This window comes from Coloeus monedula (assembly GCF_965178545.1).
Source record: "Coloeus monedula genome assembly, chromosome: 2".
NCBI lineage: Eukaryota > Metazoa > Chordata > Aves > Passeriformes > Corvidae > Coloeus > Coloeus monedula.
In genome coordinates this window covers 94,615,683-94,634,038 of record NC_138782.1, presented here as the reverse complement: position 1 = coordinate 94,634,038, position 18,356 = coordinate 94,615,683, and the positions used below count along the sequence as shown (strand labels likewise).

The 18,356-nt window shown below is 38.3% G+C and overlaps 1 protein-coding gene across 11 annotated transcripts in view; it reads right to left on the bottom strand.

The window, feature by feature from the left end:
- DST (dystonin) overlaps nt 1–18,356 on the bottom strand; it is a 258,304-nt gene that overhangs the window by 164,143 nt on the left and 75,805 nt on the right. For 10 of the 11 annotated variants that reach the window (XM_082277170.1, XM_082277160.1, XM_082277169.1 and 7 more), the window contains 2 exons: nt 16,868–16,960; nt 456–622 (listed from right to left, as the gene is read on the bottom strand). In XM_082277170.1, the coding sequence (XP_082133296.1) occupies nt 456–622; nt 16,868–16,960 (260 nt within the window). Of the gene's footprint in view, nt 1–455; nt 623–6,581; nt 6,631–16,867; nt 16,961–18,356 lie in introns of those variants that run through there. The other variant, XM_082277171.1, reaches the window with a different exon arrangement.

Genomic DNA, 18,356 nt, shown 5'->3' with positions numbered 1-18,356 from the left:
CACTGAAGAAGCTCTACACTCCAAAGGTAAAGTCACACAAGGAAGAAGACAGATCTCAGACATATCCCAGATCATACAGTAGTTGACTGTTTCACCAGCAGTGCAGTTTTGGACTTTGGTGGTCAGTTCTGCCTCTACCCCACCTACACTTAAATATCAGTATGACAAAAAGGGACTGTGGAGAAGACTGAATTCTGGAAACATACTTCCTAGCAGCTTGAACATGCCCCATTAAATACATACAGTATTCCTGGAAATACTTCTCTGAAGAAGGAGGGACAATGCAAAGGTTAATGAGGCATCCTTTGGCTGCAAAGAGCAGGAAATCACTGAGGAAGAGTCAGTGTCATCTCCACAGCTGCAGCGCTATTACAACATAAACCAGAGAGTCCTCTCTCTTTGTACATTAAAATGCTGTAATTAACATTTTCCAAGGGAGCAAACAGAGTACTTGCCTGTATTTATGAATGATGGCATTAAATAATCTTCCATCACGCCAGCAGGTAGTGAAATTTTCACAATGTATTCCAGCATAACCCTCTGTTGTTTGCTGTGACCACAGGAGCAGTCTCTCTTTAGCAGACATATCCTCTGACTCCCCAGTAACATGGATATCAGATATCTAAAACACAGTTAATGTAAAAACTACAGTTACATCTAATCCATAATATGTATTATTATTATAATAATTTATTATATATAAATGCTATATAAGTATATATAAAATGCAATATGTTTTATATGTATATACTCATACTGTACAATAACCGTATTTATGTTATTCATAATTTATTTAGCTGTGAAATTCCTCTCTTAAAACAGGTTAATTTATAGCACATGTTCTGGAATTCAGTAACAAAACAGTCATTCTGAGCGAAAACTGACAATAGTAGCTTTAAGGCAAAATTTTCTGAGAAGTATTTTAGGAATGACTAAAAGACAAAGATTATAAATAAAAATGTTGTCTGATCAAGAAGGTTCAGTTTTGTATTATTTAAGGATTATCAACTCCGTATCAGAGAAAGCAGGAAAGTACTGGGAATTTTACACTCAAATACTACTTAACGGTATATTAGATTATCTCCTAATGAAGTTCAGACAGTTTCCTTAGAAAATTACCACAGTATAAATATGATGCAGACATTTCCCGAATTTGTACACATATTGTTTGTACCTCATGCTACAGAAATTGTACTCACTGTAAATGTAAACTCTAAAAAGGAAGAAAAATAAGACATGCCTCGACAAAGAAAGTGCTATGGCATGTTGTCATTTTTCTAAGTGACTGTCTTTTACCACTTATCCAAACAAGATATGTAATATAAGGTTATTATGAACTACACAGGAACCCAGGTACCATAAGGACCTGAATACTGTAGCTCAGCTAATACAAAAAGCAGGCAGAGCTGCTTGGGCAGAGGCAAGAGGGCTTGAGACAATGCCTCAGTTTGTGGGTAGACAACAAGCACCTCTGTGAGCTGCCCTGTAAGAGGCTGCTCCCCACGAGCACACACTCAGCACTGCAGGGAGACACAGGACTGCTCTGGCTCCAGAGACAGCCTCAGCTCAGGGCAGGTTTGCCCACAAACAACTCTGAGTACTTGAGTTAGGTACAGAAGAGCCTTCAGTTGAGCTGTGCCAATTCCAGCAACCCTGTTTTAATGTACATCAGGCAGCTACATTCATGAGGTCAGATGGGATGGTCATAACAATGTCTCCTGGCCTCAGAATCTCGGCACACAAAGGTATCTTCTGTCTAGCCTCTGACAGGGGGAATTCCAACAGGCTAGGCTGGAAATTATGGGTTTTTCTCACACTAGAGCCACACAAAACACAGTGCCAAGAAGAAAGATATGTAGCTTGACTACTGATGTTGTTATGTCACTGCCTAAGACAAGGTGCTGGGAAGCGCTAGGAAGCAGGGAACTAAAGGAAGAGCCTTAAATATGTCAGGGCAATAGAGCTTACTGCAATTTCTGCTTTATCATCTCTCATACTTTCAGGGGATTATGAGCATTTACACCTATACAGTGAATTGTAAATAAATTTAATATAAGGAAAAAATTTACATTATTTTCTATTCAAGTAACCACAAAATCACAAGCTGTGAATGCAGTTCTTCAGATACTTATCACAGGCCATTGTATCTGCTGGATCTAGGTAAGGGGAAAATACAAACACCAAGGCTAAAATGAAAAACAGTTTTAACTGTTCAACTAGCCCCTAAATAACCTCTGAATATCTGACAGCATTTTTGCACCCTATTGTCTCCAGCTTCAGCAGATTTTAAAGAAAGATCAAACAGAAAGAAAAAAAACCCCTTTTTTGTGTTAAAAACACAGTAGAAAACACATGCAGTTGTGATCATTTGTAAGTTTCTAGGTATCAAAATCCTGCAAAGAGTATTTACTGAATGAAATATAGATGGGATGAGTTGTGTATGTAAAGACAACAGAAAATACAGCGTGGCAAAAGACCAACTTATAACCACTGAAAATTTTCTTGTAAAAATCTAGGGAACTCAGATGCAGTGTAAGACTTTTTTCCTGTGGGTTAGCTTTATTGTTTGGTATTTCAAAGCAAGAAAGCAAACTAAATGTTTTTTCAGTAGCTTTAGTTTCTATTCATCGCAGAACAACCAGATCACAATATAAATGAAGTCAACCATTTACTGCTTATCTGGACAGCGCTTCTGAAAGAGATGATGTCATCTGGAAGTGCCAGATGTCTAGCATACGAAAAAAAAACCAAAAAAAACCAAACAAACCCAAACCTATATTTTTTGTCTGTCATTTTCAGAAAGTCCTCTGTGTGTAATCCTTAATTATCAGATTTTTTTAATATATTCTAGCATGAGCAAGGTAACAATGCGATTTGCTAATAGCCCTTCCTTACTGCTAAGCTCAAACCGTTAGGCTCCTTCATGGTTAATTGAGCAGGGATGGCTATGTACACTTCAGACTGCTGAGAGTGCAAACACAGCATGTTTGAGTGCACATTAGATTCCTCTGGAAACAAGTAATTTCATACATCAAGGTAACATCTGAAGACTGTACTTGTACCTGTTGTTAGATATAAACAACATTTTAGCCATGGACACAAACACAAGGAGAACTTTTATTCTGAATATGACCACTAAGGAAGCTCACAGCTGAAATTTTGGATGGCTAAAATGTTAATTCAGTTTACTACATGAAAATCAACAGGTTTTTGATCCAAAATGTTCCAAGCACCCTAGTTAGCCATCTGAAGAAAAGGAATAGGCTTTTCATCATTCATGGAGGTAGACCATTTCACCACAGGTTAAGGAACATTAACATCAGCCTGAGACCTAAAACAGCCTGAGCACTTCTGTTCTCTAAATAAAGTATTTCAGCTTTCAAGGCTAACATTCCAGACTTTTTCATAAGCACTGAATTAGTATTTTAAAAGTATAAAAATACACTAAGTGAAATGGTGAGTCAAATGGTTATATTTAATATACTTAAAAATATGGGCTCTAGTCTGCAAGATGCCCTATTAACTTGAAACTTATTAACAAGTAAAATACTACCATAACAAAATAAGGTGAAAGGGAGAGGGAGAGAGCACACCTTTCCTTTGATAATCCCATAAGGGCAGTACAGATACTTATCCACCAACTATGCATTATTGTCAGTATTTCTAACATCATTTCCCATAGGAGAAAAACAGAAGGACTATTAAACTAAGAATACTAGAACAGAAAGTGAGTTAAGGGAAAATCAAATCTTCTACTCATAAAATTTAGTCCTTCCAAGCAAAGTTTGCGTGAACATTTCGTATCCCACACACCTATCATTTACTCACTATAAACTGCTTAACTAGAGCACATTTGTTCCTTAAGCATGGAAAGAACGAATTACAGCATTTGCATGAGCTTGAACAGTTGTTTGCCAGAGACACAGTTCTATAAATTATCTCAAAGCCTGTGAATTAAAAGTTATGCAAGAAAAAGTAACAGAGGTAATTCTCTAAACAGGCCTTCTATTTCAGGATCAAGGTCTTAACTGGCACTAAATACTCTCTTTCTTGCTTATAACTGGGAGAATGCGTTCACGTCTGCTACTGCACATGCTTTTTCTCAGCCTGTAAATTCCCACTGCATCACACAGTACACAAAATCCAAACACTAAAAAGCCTCAAGCTCTTTCCTTGCACTGATTTTAGTGATGCAGTTTGGAGCCCAAAGAGCAGAGCAGTGGAGAAGACTTTCTAAGAGATCAACAGTGGTGCTGCATTTCTGTGATTCATTTTCACACTGCAAACAGAAGAAGAGTAAGACTCATACAGATAGTAAGAAGTCTTCCCTCTGATACCATCTTATCCTAAATGTTTTGAACCAAGTCTAAACTTGACATAATGTACTAAACTGCACTAAAGTATATAATGGGCTAGAGATGCATGATTGTGGTGGTGTATTGTCTCCCTCCCAGGCCACACTATGATCTGAGAAATGCTTATTAGGCCTCAGCAGAGAGCAACAAACTTTTCTCTCAAAGCTATTGATGAGTAGCCAGGAGGACGCTTCAGTAGATGCCTCTAAGGTGAGTTCTGTAATCAGGAAAACAGAGGTAACGAAGTAGCACATATTTGAACACAAAATCATAATTTTTTACATGCATAAGAAACTGTGCCACAGAAAGAAACTCAAAGGATATGTTTCAATAGAGGGGGACCATACTGTTTCAGAGGGTAAGATGTCATATCTATGTTACAGTGCAAATTACCCAACTGTTCCAAAGAGTTTCCTCTGGTGCCTGCCTCAGTATGAACAGCCAATGTGCTTTCAATTATCAGCCACATCTGAGGCACTGTGTAAGCTGAGAGTACATTACAGCATGGGTAAGTTGACAAGGTGAGGGAAGGCTACTGATCTCTGTAATTACAGCAAAGAAAACGGTAAAGCTGAGACTGCTAACTGCAAACCTTGTGTACTAGCTCAGGCCAGTAACTGGACCTTTGCAAACTTGTATAAATAACAGCTTCACTCAGTATAAAAAAGACAGAAATACAAGGCATTAAAATGCTTGCCTAGTTCTCAGAAACAATCAGAAGGAAATTGGTTATGACTTTGTACAGTAATTAAAGTCCGAAATCTAGATTTTCCTGCTTTTGTTTAGAGGTCAAACCTCAGTGTTCTTAAAATTCCTTACACTGAGAATCTTGGGTTGAGAAAGGGAGCTGAACTGAAAGCCAGACATTTCAGCAACTGAGACATTTAGCCTGACGTGTCAGTAGGTTTCATATTCATGCAGTGTTTTATCAATATCAGTTGATGTGCATGCTCAACAGAAGTCTTCTTTTTTCTCCCTTCCTCTGTGGTAAAAAGAGGTATAGACCTGGTTGGAGTAGTAAGTGCAGCAATATTAGGAGCTGTATTACTTTCATTATACAGGAAAAAGCAGCCATGCTTTGCTGAACAGACAAAGCCTCACACCCTCTTACTCAGCAGTGACGTTTTGTACAAATCAAAGAACATTCCTAAGCTGTTCCTGAATTCCAGCTAAGATTAGGAGGGCAAAGATCTCTATGTGTATTAGGAGGTTATTTGTACTACTGTGTACTGTGTGTTGTAATTGGGTGTGTTATCTATGTTTAAAAACTAAGCTCGGAAAAATTATTGTTTGATTCCTGTTAGAAAAGTAAATTATATAAGCAAAAAACATTTAACTAGTTCTTTGACGTAACAAATATCCTTGGCATATGCCCATTCCCTCTGTTCACTCAACTGAAAGCTAATATGTCCCTGTTGAGCAAGGGGAACCAGTTTTGGACCAGATCTCAGTATCAGCATTTGACTCACATGTACAGATTTCAGTTGTCCTGAAGATGAGCGGGGCAAAACTGGAAATATGGACTGAATTGGTAAGCATGGTTACCAAAAATTTGCTTTCCTTCAGATACTCTGCAACTAAGAATGTATTTTTTTTTCTTTTACTTAAAAAAAAAAATAATCCTACCCTCAGAGGAAGACGGAATTTCAATAATTAATATTAATAGGGCATCTAGGCAGTTTGGGAGGAAAGATCCTTTAAAAAAGGTGTAGAGTGCTATTAACATGATTAATGTTCTCTTGTTCTATTTCAAGCTGCCTACATAGCTCTATCATTCTTCAGTTCCTACTGGCCATAACTGAAGAGAATTAGAAATATTCCTTTCCTTGATACAAGACCCAAAGGAATTACAAGACCATGAAGAGCTGGTCACAAAATTTACTGCAAATACTGAATACAAATTCCCTAAAATTCACTCCACCTTCTAGCAACATTTTAACATGAAAATCTCTTTCCTATATTAGGAAACAGATCAAACTACAGAGAGGAAAATAGCACAAGAATATATCAATATTCCTAAAGTATAGAGTTATTACATAGCCTTTGAAAAAAATCAAGTGTGATGTTCTGTCCTACAAATATATGTAGTATCATAGCATGGATAAAAGGTTTATACTCTGCAAAGTGAAGATATTTTTGTAATAGAAAAAATACTTATTCAAATAAGTACCAAATATTTATTCTAAGCTAACTTTTAAGGATAATGTACTGTATCAAAATATTTACCTTGCTCCTGTTCGGTGCAATGCTAAACAATGCCTTTTCTTTTGGCAAATGGGAAAGTACAGCATCAGGATAAAACCACTTTTGTTCAAGTAATGGATCACTTTTACTTTCAGAAAGAAAGGGATGCAACTTTCCAGATTTACTGCTTTCTGAAACATTTTCCATGATTCTGCAAGAAGTTATGTTTAACTCAGTTTCTTCATGTTGTCTGCCTAAAATATGGATAGCAGAATCCAACGTAGTTCCTTTTCTATAACAAAGATCACTGGATTTCTTCAGAAATGCTAATTCTCTCCTGTTATCGTCCTCTGAATATTTCCTTTTCCATGCACAGTGTTTCTCTGAATTTCTCTTGTCTTCTTCCCTTAACCATATGTCTGTTTCACCAGACTTGGCGAGCCTCTGATTATCACCATGAAAGCTCCCCTCACAAAGAGAATCACTCTTTGCTTTGGCGGAGAAAACTTTTGCTTTAGCAATATCAGCTGAAAGGTCTGTACTCACAGGCAGAGCATTACCAGCCACTGTCACTCTCCCGGGGAAGAAGTCGGCCAGTCCCACACCCCTGGGATGAATCCCGATGTCTTCTGAAATCTCCACTTCATACTGTCTTTTTTCTTCATTTTCTTTAACGTGCACTGAATCTGATCCCTCCTCAGTTGATTTCTTTCTCCTTTTTCTTCTGAAATATTTTCTTCCAGGGGAATGTTTATCTGGACTTAAGGGAGCTTTGGCAGGATCTAAATACTGTTCTTCCTTTTCAGCCCTCACACATCCACAGACATTCCCCATTTGGCTGTCTGTAACTCACAGCCACACAGTTTCATTCATTCCCGTGTATTTATATACATTTAAACTCTCCTCAGAAAGTTAAGAACTGCCGTTTCCACCGTAATTTCTTCCAGACTTCACATCCACCCGCCTCAGTACGTAGCCATTTTGCTTATGAGAAATGCACACGCAATAAACGCTGTGGCTCGGTGCCCAGGCAGGGCCTGTGTCTGATTAGACACTGTGGCTTATTTCTGGCCACCAATCCTCTTAAAAAAACATCACTGTTCCAGCATTGGGCTGTAATGCTGATTGCCTTTCACAGAGATGACATAGCATTTATGAGCAATAGAAATTTCTCACATGTATTTTAACTCCCCGTTTCACTTAGTAACTTGAGCAAGATAAAGCAGAAAAATATGTAGCAACCTTTGAAACTATTAGCTACACTCCAAATCCAACAGCAAGCAGCACAGTAAATAGCAGGGATTTAGTCAGCAGATTTGTTTTGCACTTCATATGTTTTTATTACCTATCCAATGATCCACAAATGGAAAGATTAAACTACAGGATCAGAAATTGCTCTGACAGCTTGCTGGGGGTCAAGCTTTTATTTGTATGTGGAGTTTTCATAGCAGCTAATGTGATTTTTCACTGATTTGTCAGCTATAAATAACCTGCTGCTTCACTGCCGTCATAAAAGCACAACAGCTTGCTCAGGGCAGTGATACTGCGTACTGGGGCTGAAACTTTGAAGCAGAGTTAAACCTCCTGGCAGATAAAAGTGAAACAAATCATAAAAGCCAATCTATCTAGAAAACTGACCTTAGGATTATTGTTTATAAAAATGGAGCTTTATCCTCCTCCCATGCTTCTGTAAGGCATTTCTGTGTAGCTCTGAACGTAAGATCCAAGAAGCATCTAACTATACCTAAAACTAAGTAGTAACATACACTTTTAAAGTGCAAGCAACTCTAATCTCTAGTATACTTTGTTTGGAAAAATCTTTTTAACTTTCCTCTTTGTTTTTGTCATGGATATGGGAAGTCTACTAAAACCAGCATACTTTGCCAAGGACAGAGGTGTATGGTTTCTCATGCTGAGAAAGAATTACAGAGCGACTTGCCAGGCATTATCAGGTGTTACCACTGAATTTCCCTTGCTTATTTGGAAAGGAATTGCAATAATGAGACCCAGAAGCTTTATCCCTAAAGGCCAGTTCGTCTCTCAAAAAATGTGAAGTATTCCACATTTTACTGACAGGATCTAGAATGAATAATACAACAAAGAACTAAGAGAGCCTCCAAAGAATTTCCAAGGATACAGTTGCTCACTGTTGACTACTCTCAGGGCACTGGGGTAAAATTTGACAGTAATGCTTGGAAAATTTTATACTGTAACACCACAGAATACTGTGACAGATGGGCAGTTAGGAACAGACACAATGCTAACATGCTTCTTCTCAAAGTAGACATTTATTCTATGACTACACTCTTTCACAGCCTCAATTTGTATTTGCATTTGTAGCATGCTCAACATACAGGGGCACTTGTGACAATGCTCCTTTTACTCACAATAAAAAAGTTGTATTCTAGTCTGCTAAGAAAAATTACTTTAGAAAAGTGACTTTCAGCTAAGGCCAGAGGACTTACTGATTTAAAGCACACTTCCACATGGGTCTGTGTTGGGTCCTGACACAGCCCCCCTTAATTAACAGAAAAATACATTAAAAAAAAATATTTCTAAATGACATGCCTGTGTTTGTACAAAAAAACCCCAGCTTTTACACCTAAATATATACTTCTCTGTCTTCTCTCTCATCAGAAAAGATGATTCAGGACTTTAAAGTGCAATGGGCCAAGGCTGATTTCATTTGACACAGATATAGTTTCTGGTTTAACAACAAGATGCCTAGTAATAATATAAGGTTAAAGAGATCATAGTATAATAATCTTAAAATATATATAAAAAAACGTTATTTTGATAAAGCAGAAATTATGCAAAATATTAAAGACAAGTGTCCAGCATTTGAATGAACAACTGCAAATCTTCAGGCTGTCTAATTTAAAATGTGTTAAACTAACCTACCACATGTATACTGCAAACGCTGTTCTTCCTCTGCAAATTTCACAGGGGGCAAGAATTTCCTTAAAAATACTGCAAATTTAAATTTTCAATGCAAATGCATTTTTAAATTAATACACATGGGTATCAAGCTTTCTAAACACTATTATATTATTTTACTGTGCTTTACTGCAGTGTGATTTGATACGTATTTCCTTTAAATTGTTTACATCTGTTTAACAGTCAGCATGATACCACCTTCTTTTAAACAGAAAATGTCCCTAAAGTACACTCTGTTATGTCCAAACATTTGTAGATTCAGTAGCACACTGACTGTCACAAAAATGTTAAATCATATCTAATTCAAGATAGGCCAGAAGAAACACGTATTGTTATTTTATAGCTAACAATTACATTTTGTAATGCAATCAGTAATTCATAGAGTCTCTGATCTTGCAAATCCTCTTTCATTCATACCTTAAATTTTGATTATTTTTCTTAAGAATAACTCAATTTTTCAAAAAATCAGATGCCTCGGAAGTAGAATCAAAAAAAAAAAAAAGAGACTGCAAAAATACAAGAGTCAGTTCAAAAACACTGGTTACAGTATCAGTGTTCCCAGAAATCCTGCCCTACTTCTGCATATTCCAGGTCAATTTACTCAAATACACCTGGTGTAACTGCAGCTAGTCCTAGAAGAGTGAAAGGTCTGGAGGGGAAGCCATATGAGGAGGGGCTGAGGTCACTTGGGCTGTTCAGCCTGGAGGAGAGGAAACAGAGGGGAGACCCCACTGCAGTTACAGCTTCCTCATGAGGGGAAGCACAGGGGCAGACACTGATCTCTGTAGTGACCAGTGACAGGACCTGAGGGAAGGGCCTGAAGCTGTGTCAGCAGAGGATTAGGTTTAGAAAAAGGCTCTTCACCCAGAGGGTGGGTTGGGCACAGGAACAGGCTCCCCAAGGAAGTGGTCACAGCACCAAGCCTGACAGAATTCAAGAAGTGTTTGGACAATGCTCTCAGGGCACATGGTGTGATTCCTGGGGTGTCCTGTGCAGGGTTAGGAGCTGGACTTGATGATCCTGAAGGGTCTCTTCCATCTCAGCATATTCTCTATGATTTATCAGCTCTATGATTTATCCATTTCTAAGTATTAGCTAGAAATAAATGCATTCCAAATATACTTCTGCAGATGATTAGTAGCATTTATGTCTTTTTGTCTTCCTAGAAATAGGTATTTTTGAGACTTACTAACCACTTTAACAACACTTACCAGCTATTCATGAGAAGGCTATCAGCTCTCTGCTAACAATTCTTTCTGCTGTTCCTTTTGTTTTTCCCAAGAACCAAACAGTAACTTTATAGTCACTTTAACTTTCTAAGTCGCTTATGCTCTTGAACCAAAGAAAAGATCAAGGACAACAGAATTGATAAATGCATTTATATCAGTTGTTGGGGTTCTTTATATAAAAACCCTAAGCAAAATAAGCAAAGTTGATAAATTAAAATGCTAATAACTAAAGAAAAAATGACCCCTTTCAGCTAACTGAAATTTTATTAAGTCATAACTTTGGTCTCAGCAAGGAAAGAGACACACTTAACAGGATTACACTGGAGATTGAGAAGAGGGAAACTGAAATTTCTTCTAAAATCTGTCTGTCAGCTACAGAATGGATAGATGATATTCTTTAGAATATCAAGAGATTACCTCTGAAGCCTGCGAGAACCACCACAACATAGTGACGACCGCACCAAGGTCTTTCTCTTGGGCATCTGACTAATCTGACTAGACCTGAGTGGAAGTTCAGCACTGGTTTAAGCCAGAGATCCAGGTAATCAAAGCTGTTAAAAATACTACTGGGGATTGCTGTGTTTCTTTATTTTAGTATTGGGATTTTTGTTGGTATTCTTTTAAACAAAACCTGTAAAAGATACAAATTTATACCCACCAATGCCGCAAAGTTTTATGGGGAGATTAACAACAGACTTTTTCTGGCACAAAACCCCTTAAGAAGCATAACCTAAATAAAGAATTAGACCAACACTTGTTTGCAATTTGATCTGTCTTAGAGGCTGCTTAATCACAAACAAGAGGTTAAGATTAAGACATGGAAAACAAACGATTAGCACTGAAACATGAAATAGCTCACACAGATTTGTATGGGTTTGCATTTAACCAGAGATTTCTGTAATTTGTCAGGCATGTCCGTGACTGGGAAATGCATTATGTTCTTAACGTGGGACAGGTGCACAACACATTATAGTGGCAATGTTGTTGAATATCTGTGTATTTGTTGGTCTGCAAAATGATTATACCATTCATCCTCTGTACACTGCTAATTTTTGCTTTATCATTCATCTCATATAGTTAGCAATTATTGTACAGAAGTTATTCCCCTTTGCCAATCAGACCATGCCAGGTATCTTTTATCAAAACCCTACTAGGAATACATTTCAGGTGCTCCTGGATCTAAGATCCCTTTCCCCTCCTTTTAGTGTGTTTGTTCAACACAGCACAAGTAATGGAGCGTTTAGCACAAATGGGATGTGTCATTTCACGGTACTAAAACAGCATACCAGATAACCAGCGAGCATTTTGTTGCACAGCCCTAAGGTCACATGCAGAATAACAGAGAGATAAACATAAGCCAAAGAGAAAGTGAAAATTAAAGTTGCACAAGATAGAGAACAACGACAAAAACAAAGGCTTGCCAGCACAAACAAAAGGTTTGGAGCTGTTTGAGCGGTACTGGCAACTACTCCTCAAATTCTGAAAGAGATGTTCAACTACCAAGTCACAGTCACCAACAGGAGAGGTTTTATATCCAGCGAGTTGGCTTACAAAAATAGGAATTTGCTCCTTATTGGTGGTTTCATGGCATTAATGACTTCATGCTTCTCTCACCCTTGCTGTGATTCAGGTGAGTCCCAGAAATTTCAAGAATTCTGCCCTCATCTTCTTACCAAAGACTTAAGAATTTTACTTTTTTTTTTTTTTTTTTTTACAAATCACTGAAGAATTACAGAAGAAACAACTAAGAGTTCATCTGAGAAATAAAATATCACAAGTATACCCTAACAAATGCTGAAGGACAGGTAATGCTGCTGTATTGGCTAATGACAGACAATGTAGCTACAACGTGGAACACACTTTATTCTACAATCACATATAGTCACAGATGGGACAACTGGCCACATAGCTCCTTTTTTAAATCTCTGAGAAGATCAGACCTAAAACTGTTCCGGTTATTTTAAAGCAGAGGCAGAGTAAATTTCAATCCTCGGGCTGCAAGGCACACAGCCCAGGCAGCACCAGGAATGGCTGCCAGGAGAACAGTGACTGAAGGCCAGACCCAGCCCTCCAGATTACACATGGCCACCTCAGGAAAGCAGGCAGCATGTCTACTGAATGGTGACCCCTGCCACGGGATATCCCTCTGTCTTCTGCACTGCACATCATTTACTGGAATGGGCTACCACAGCTGAGCTGCCTCCTCCTCTGCCCACCCTGTATGCAGGTCACAGCCTTACAAATCCACCTGCCTCACCCTTTCACCAACACTGGTAAATGTTTAACTGCTGATGCTGGACCAAATCAACAGTCTATAGACTGCTTGGGGGCAGATTAAGCAAAAATTATTTTTTCTTAAAGGTTTATGGGGAGTCAACAGCAAAAGAAGTATTTGCTGGCTGGGAAGAGAAATGTAAAGAGGTTACACGTGCTGAAGGAAGCCTGAGAGAAAGTACCCATCTGGCTGGAGAGGGCTGGACAGTACTGTAATATATGGACAAAATCATCACTGACCAGAACCTTGGAAAGCAGCATCCTGCAGAGGTCTGACAGCAAAAAGCAGGGGAGAGTGGAAGGAAAAATGTTTAATGGCAGTTCCTGAGCTGCAAAATGATGAAGAAACTAAAATAGAAAAAGGTCAATTGAGTCATGACTTAAAACCTTCTGAAATTTTTTAAGGTCTGAGTTCACAAAGGCCTAATTTTAGCTAGATGGAAGTTCAAAGTTTTGCTTTGCTTCAGCATGCTTTTTTCAACCAACTGCAAGTGATTTTAAACATTTAACATTTGTTAAAGAATGTTTGCAGTGGTTTGAAAAGAAATGATCACCAGTTTTCACAGCATTGTGATGACTTTATGAGGACAAATGCTGCTTTCATTTATAGTTATTCATCTCCAATGTTGTCAGTGAAAATGTATTGGATGTTGAAGAAGGAGTCCATGAAAGTATTAATTTGGATATTTATACCTACAGCCTATGATTATACAAAATACTATAAACTGATTCAGCATGCTCTACAGGTGCCAAGAAAATAACTTATAACAGTTATGACATTATGAAGCTCACTTTAAACTAAGCCACCTACTATTAAAATCATGTGAAATACGTACATTGAAAGCTTGCATAAATCCTAGTAGCACACATGCATTGGGGTTTTTCAATACCCACAGAGTAAGTTATTTCCTTACACACTCAATTTAATAATCCACCAGATTTCTCATTCCAGTTTGTCAGTATCTCTTATGTAATTACTTGGGACACAGAAGAATGGATACTTTCTGGACTTGTGCAGCTGCAGAAGTCAGTGCTGTAACTCAGAATAAAATTTATATTTATCTAGTTATGGGTACCAATTCACAAAGCCATCACCATCTCTAGATGCAATTCAGATGCAAGAGAAACATAATCCTCAAATGTGTATTATCTTTTTTTTTTTTTTTTTTTATCATGTCTTTCCACTAAATCATTCCAACAATCAGAGGGATTTTGTATTTTGAGGAAACAATATCCTCCAGATAAGGACCATGACTCAGAGAAACAATAAGCCACAAACAACAGCCAAAAAAATTCTCTGCCATCTTGACTACTTCCCAGATTGCACTGTTATTAGAACACACATAATTGATATGTAGCAGAGCCAGTAACATCACACAGCAAACAGCTTCTTATGCTCACTGAGAAATTAACTACTTCTGCAAATGCTGGGAAAATTAAGCGGTAATTAAGGTTAAAATTCCACCACTTAGGTGTCTAGATACTCATGTTTACACACTGCCTAGGTTTTGACGAGACCACTTTATGCAGTGGAGGCAGGATTTAGTTTCCTCAAAATGGGCTTCTGGAGCTCTTTGAGATATCGTGCAATATCCCAGCTGGCCTCCAGCTGCAGATCCAGAAGATCATGAGTCTCTCACAGGTGTGGTGTCTCATCAGAGAAGTCCACACACATGTCCTGCATACTCCAGCACACCTCAGATATCACTCAAATGCCACCTGTCTTTAGGAGACAGAATCAAAAGCCCTGGGGATCTGGTTAGTACAATCAACAGCAATGTTTCACACCCTGAAGTGGAGACATAAGAAAGTAAATTGACCACCTAGAATATTTGAGACACTTAAAGCTACCTGAGATATCCACATGGAGATGGCATATGCATCACAAGACCTAAGGAAACCTGCTTCCCACTGCATATGCTACTGGATACGAAGTGTCATCTCAGAACACACACAGCAACTATGCTGGACAATAGCACCATAGGTGCTCTAGGCGTCTCGTTCAAGGGATCTGAATTGCTCCATCAGCCTCACCCTCCATATTGCCTAGCCCTCCAGGCCTCAGATCCATTGCTAAACATGTTTACCACCATTTAAGAAGCAGTTTATCCTGCCTGATCTGCCTCTTCCCAGATGAGAGTGGGTTTCCCATAAGATCCATGTCATGCTTCTCATACTCACATGGGTGTCTCATAAATCTCCAACAGCACAAATGTTTATGTTTAGTCGAGTGGAGTGAACCTCTAGTAGCTAGTTAGTTGACTCACTGTCTAGGCTATATTAACTGTATAGACTAACCCTCTATCACTCTGATTATCAGATAAAAGGGACAACTTAGACAATTGCATAAGAACATAGCTCTCCATAAGCACCCAGATTTAGGTGTCTTAACTTCAAACTGAATCTAATCACAACTTTCCTGATAACTATAGGATTACTCCATGCATAAACACAATTATTATCACAAAGCTTTATCCCTTGGTGAAGATTCCACTGGTACACTTCTCCGTTCAGATTTTTCCCTCATTTTAAATCTAAGTGAAGAAATACAAAAAACCTGTAGTCTAAGTATGTACATTCTTCTGAACTTCACGTTCTGAGCCCAAAGCAGCCATATATGGGTGTCAATGACACCAAATTGCCATATTTTTCAAAGCAAGTGGCATAGTAGTAAATGTCATGCAAGCACAGACTAGTGCAGGGTGTATGTCTTACACCACTTTACAAACCTCTTTTGCATTCAGGGTAGGTACTGCAACCTACAACCTAGCATTCAGGTTCAGAAACATAAAACACACATCAAGTAAAGGTTTAAGTTCCACTAACAGCTTCTATTAGTAAGTTGTTAATAATCTTTATTTCTTAAAATAGAGCAATTTTCAATCACAGCCTAATCCCGTAGGTCATGATTAAATATATTTACACCCAGCTTTTTTTTCTCTATATAACCACGTGGGAGCAAAGACTGATGTGACAAGAGGAGCTGAGGGAACTCCAGGCCCTTGCTAGTGGTTTCTCCTTTATTCTACATGCTGGTCTGGGCTAAGATGTGCATCCTGTTTATATCAGGGCCCTATTCATGTTTTTGCTCCTCATTAGGATTTGTAGAAGGGCACATTAGATCCTAGCAGCCTTTCTGGGGTTTTTTAAGAAATTTTTTTCAGTCATAAATCCAGTGTGGAATACTCCTAAGTGAACCATGTTTTTTCTGTGTGATCTTGCAAATTTCTGATCATTTAAAATGCCTGCACAGCAGGGAGTTTATCGCTAACAATGCTGCAGTCACTAAATGGGAATTATCTGTCATCTGAATTACATCATCTACAGCCAGGACCATTATGCAAGCCTCCTTTTGAGGAGCCATTTAACACCACACACTGTAAGGCTGCATTATACTGTACACAATCCCACCAGTGTACAACAACCAGAGTGCCACCTAGTGTGACCCATGCTACCATCGCTGGGGCTAGAACAAATGCTGACATGGGAGGAGCTACTAGAAGAGGCTGAAAGCAGAGCTTCTTAAAATACAGCAGCAGAACCTGAATGAAAACAATATTTTAAACTTTTCAATATATTTTAATACACATCGAAAGAAGTCTGTAGAATAAAACAAGAAGGATATGTCCAAATGCTGGAAGGAATACATCAATTACTGTCTTTAATGATGTTCAAAACAGAAGCTATTTTTCTATCACTCCACACACAGCAAATTAGCAAATAAAATCTCGAGATTCAATTTACATCATGAAATAAGATACATCATGAAAACCTTCAGAAACACATTAGAGAAGAGATAAAATCTGTGGAGTCCTGTCTAAGTTGACATTCCTCACAACTATGCAAGAATCTGACTGAAAACATATTGTCAAGCAAAACCAGGCTTACCTGAAAGTGCAAAATTATGGTCCATATCAACCCCAAAGTTAGTTTGGGATTCCCATCTGTTATATCATCATTTCTGATGTTAACCAGTTTCACCTGCCATCACAGAAAGAAAATACAGGCAAAATTGAAATAAATACGTCGCAAATACATATTGCATTACACAGGCATGATTGTAAAGGATGTACTACTCACTTCCTGAGCCTACTCTGCTGGGTTTTTTTAATTCTCAAAAGCAGAAAGGAATTGCATTCTGCCTGTAAGTGGCCTGCCAGGAATTGCCCTCTCCCACTCACACTGAGATGAAGAAATTTCTCAGCTGTCACCAGGCCAGCAGATCTGTTCCCCATGCCAAATACCCTTTGCCTCGGCTCTTGTCAAAAGGGGAAGGCACGACAGAGCAGGGCAGGACAACATGAATATAATGATCTGTAGCTGCTGTATCAGTCCCAGGGCAGTACTGACACTGGGAAGTTATCGCTGCTGTTTTTCCACCCCACGCTTTCCTGTACTTGAGCAAGAATTCTGCAGCAGCAGAACTGGCCTGCTAAAACAGAGGTTGGTAAAACTAGGCTTGATAAAACTAGGAATTTAGTATCATGTTTAAGTAAGCAATGGCTTAATAAAGACAACAATTTAGTATCATGTTTAAGTAAGCAATGGCTTAATAAAGACAACAATTATTATCGTTTCTGATGCTGTACTCATTCATAGTGCTATAAGCAAATGGTTAATAGATTAAAACAAGAGCTGCTATTACACTCCAATACACTCACACCCAGAGTTCACTAACTCCATTTTTTGGTCTGATTTTATTAACACATTTAATTTCTCTACATGTATTATGCATGCATTTAGTCTAGCAGTTAGAGATGACTAAGCTAAAAGACATTTTATGCTTACATTAGTAAAGTTAGATGCACATGCTTTTCAACATATACCCTGCTATCAACTGAACAAGCAAAGGCATGTCCTTCTTTTTATCTGCAGACATAATATTAACTATTTGGAGGGAGAAAAAAAGCCAAACTTCACTCCCTGCAATAAAGACAGTGTATTCCACAGCTTGTTGTTTGCTAATTTCTCAAGTCAGGCTTCAAAATTACCCATATATAGGATCTCTCTGCCCTACAATCACAATAAGCATTGTATTTGGAGGTCATACAGCCAACCTGAGCAAGTTACCTGCTAAATACAGTTCAGAAACACCTACCAGAGGGCTGAAACTTTAATCAACTGCAAGCCCCACTGACAATTTGCCAAGACCAAAGGCCTACAAGCATTTTGCATGCTAGAATACAGCCATCTTCACAAAGCTGCGAGGCTAAAGAGAGCACAAAAATCCTTAGATCACAGTTGACGGCAGCATGTGCATGTTCATAAACATGAGGATGACACAGCCCGAAATCTCCTGCATTTTAATACACATGGTCTGCCATGCATAAATAAGGCATGGTGCAGCACAAGTCCCAAGGTCCTGCTGCATAAAAAT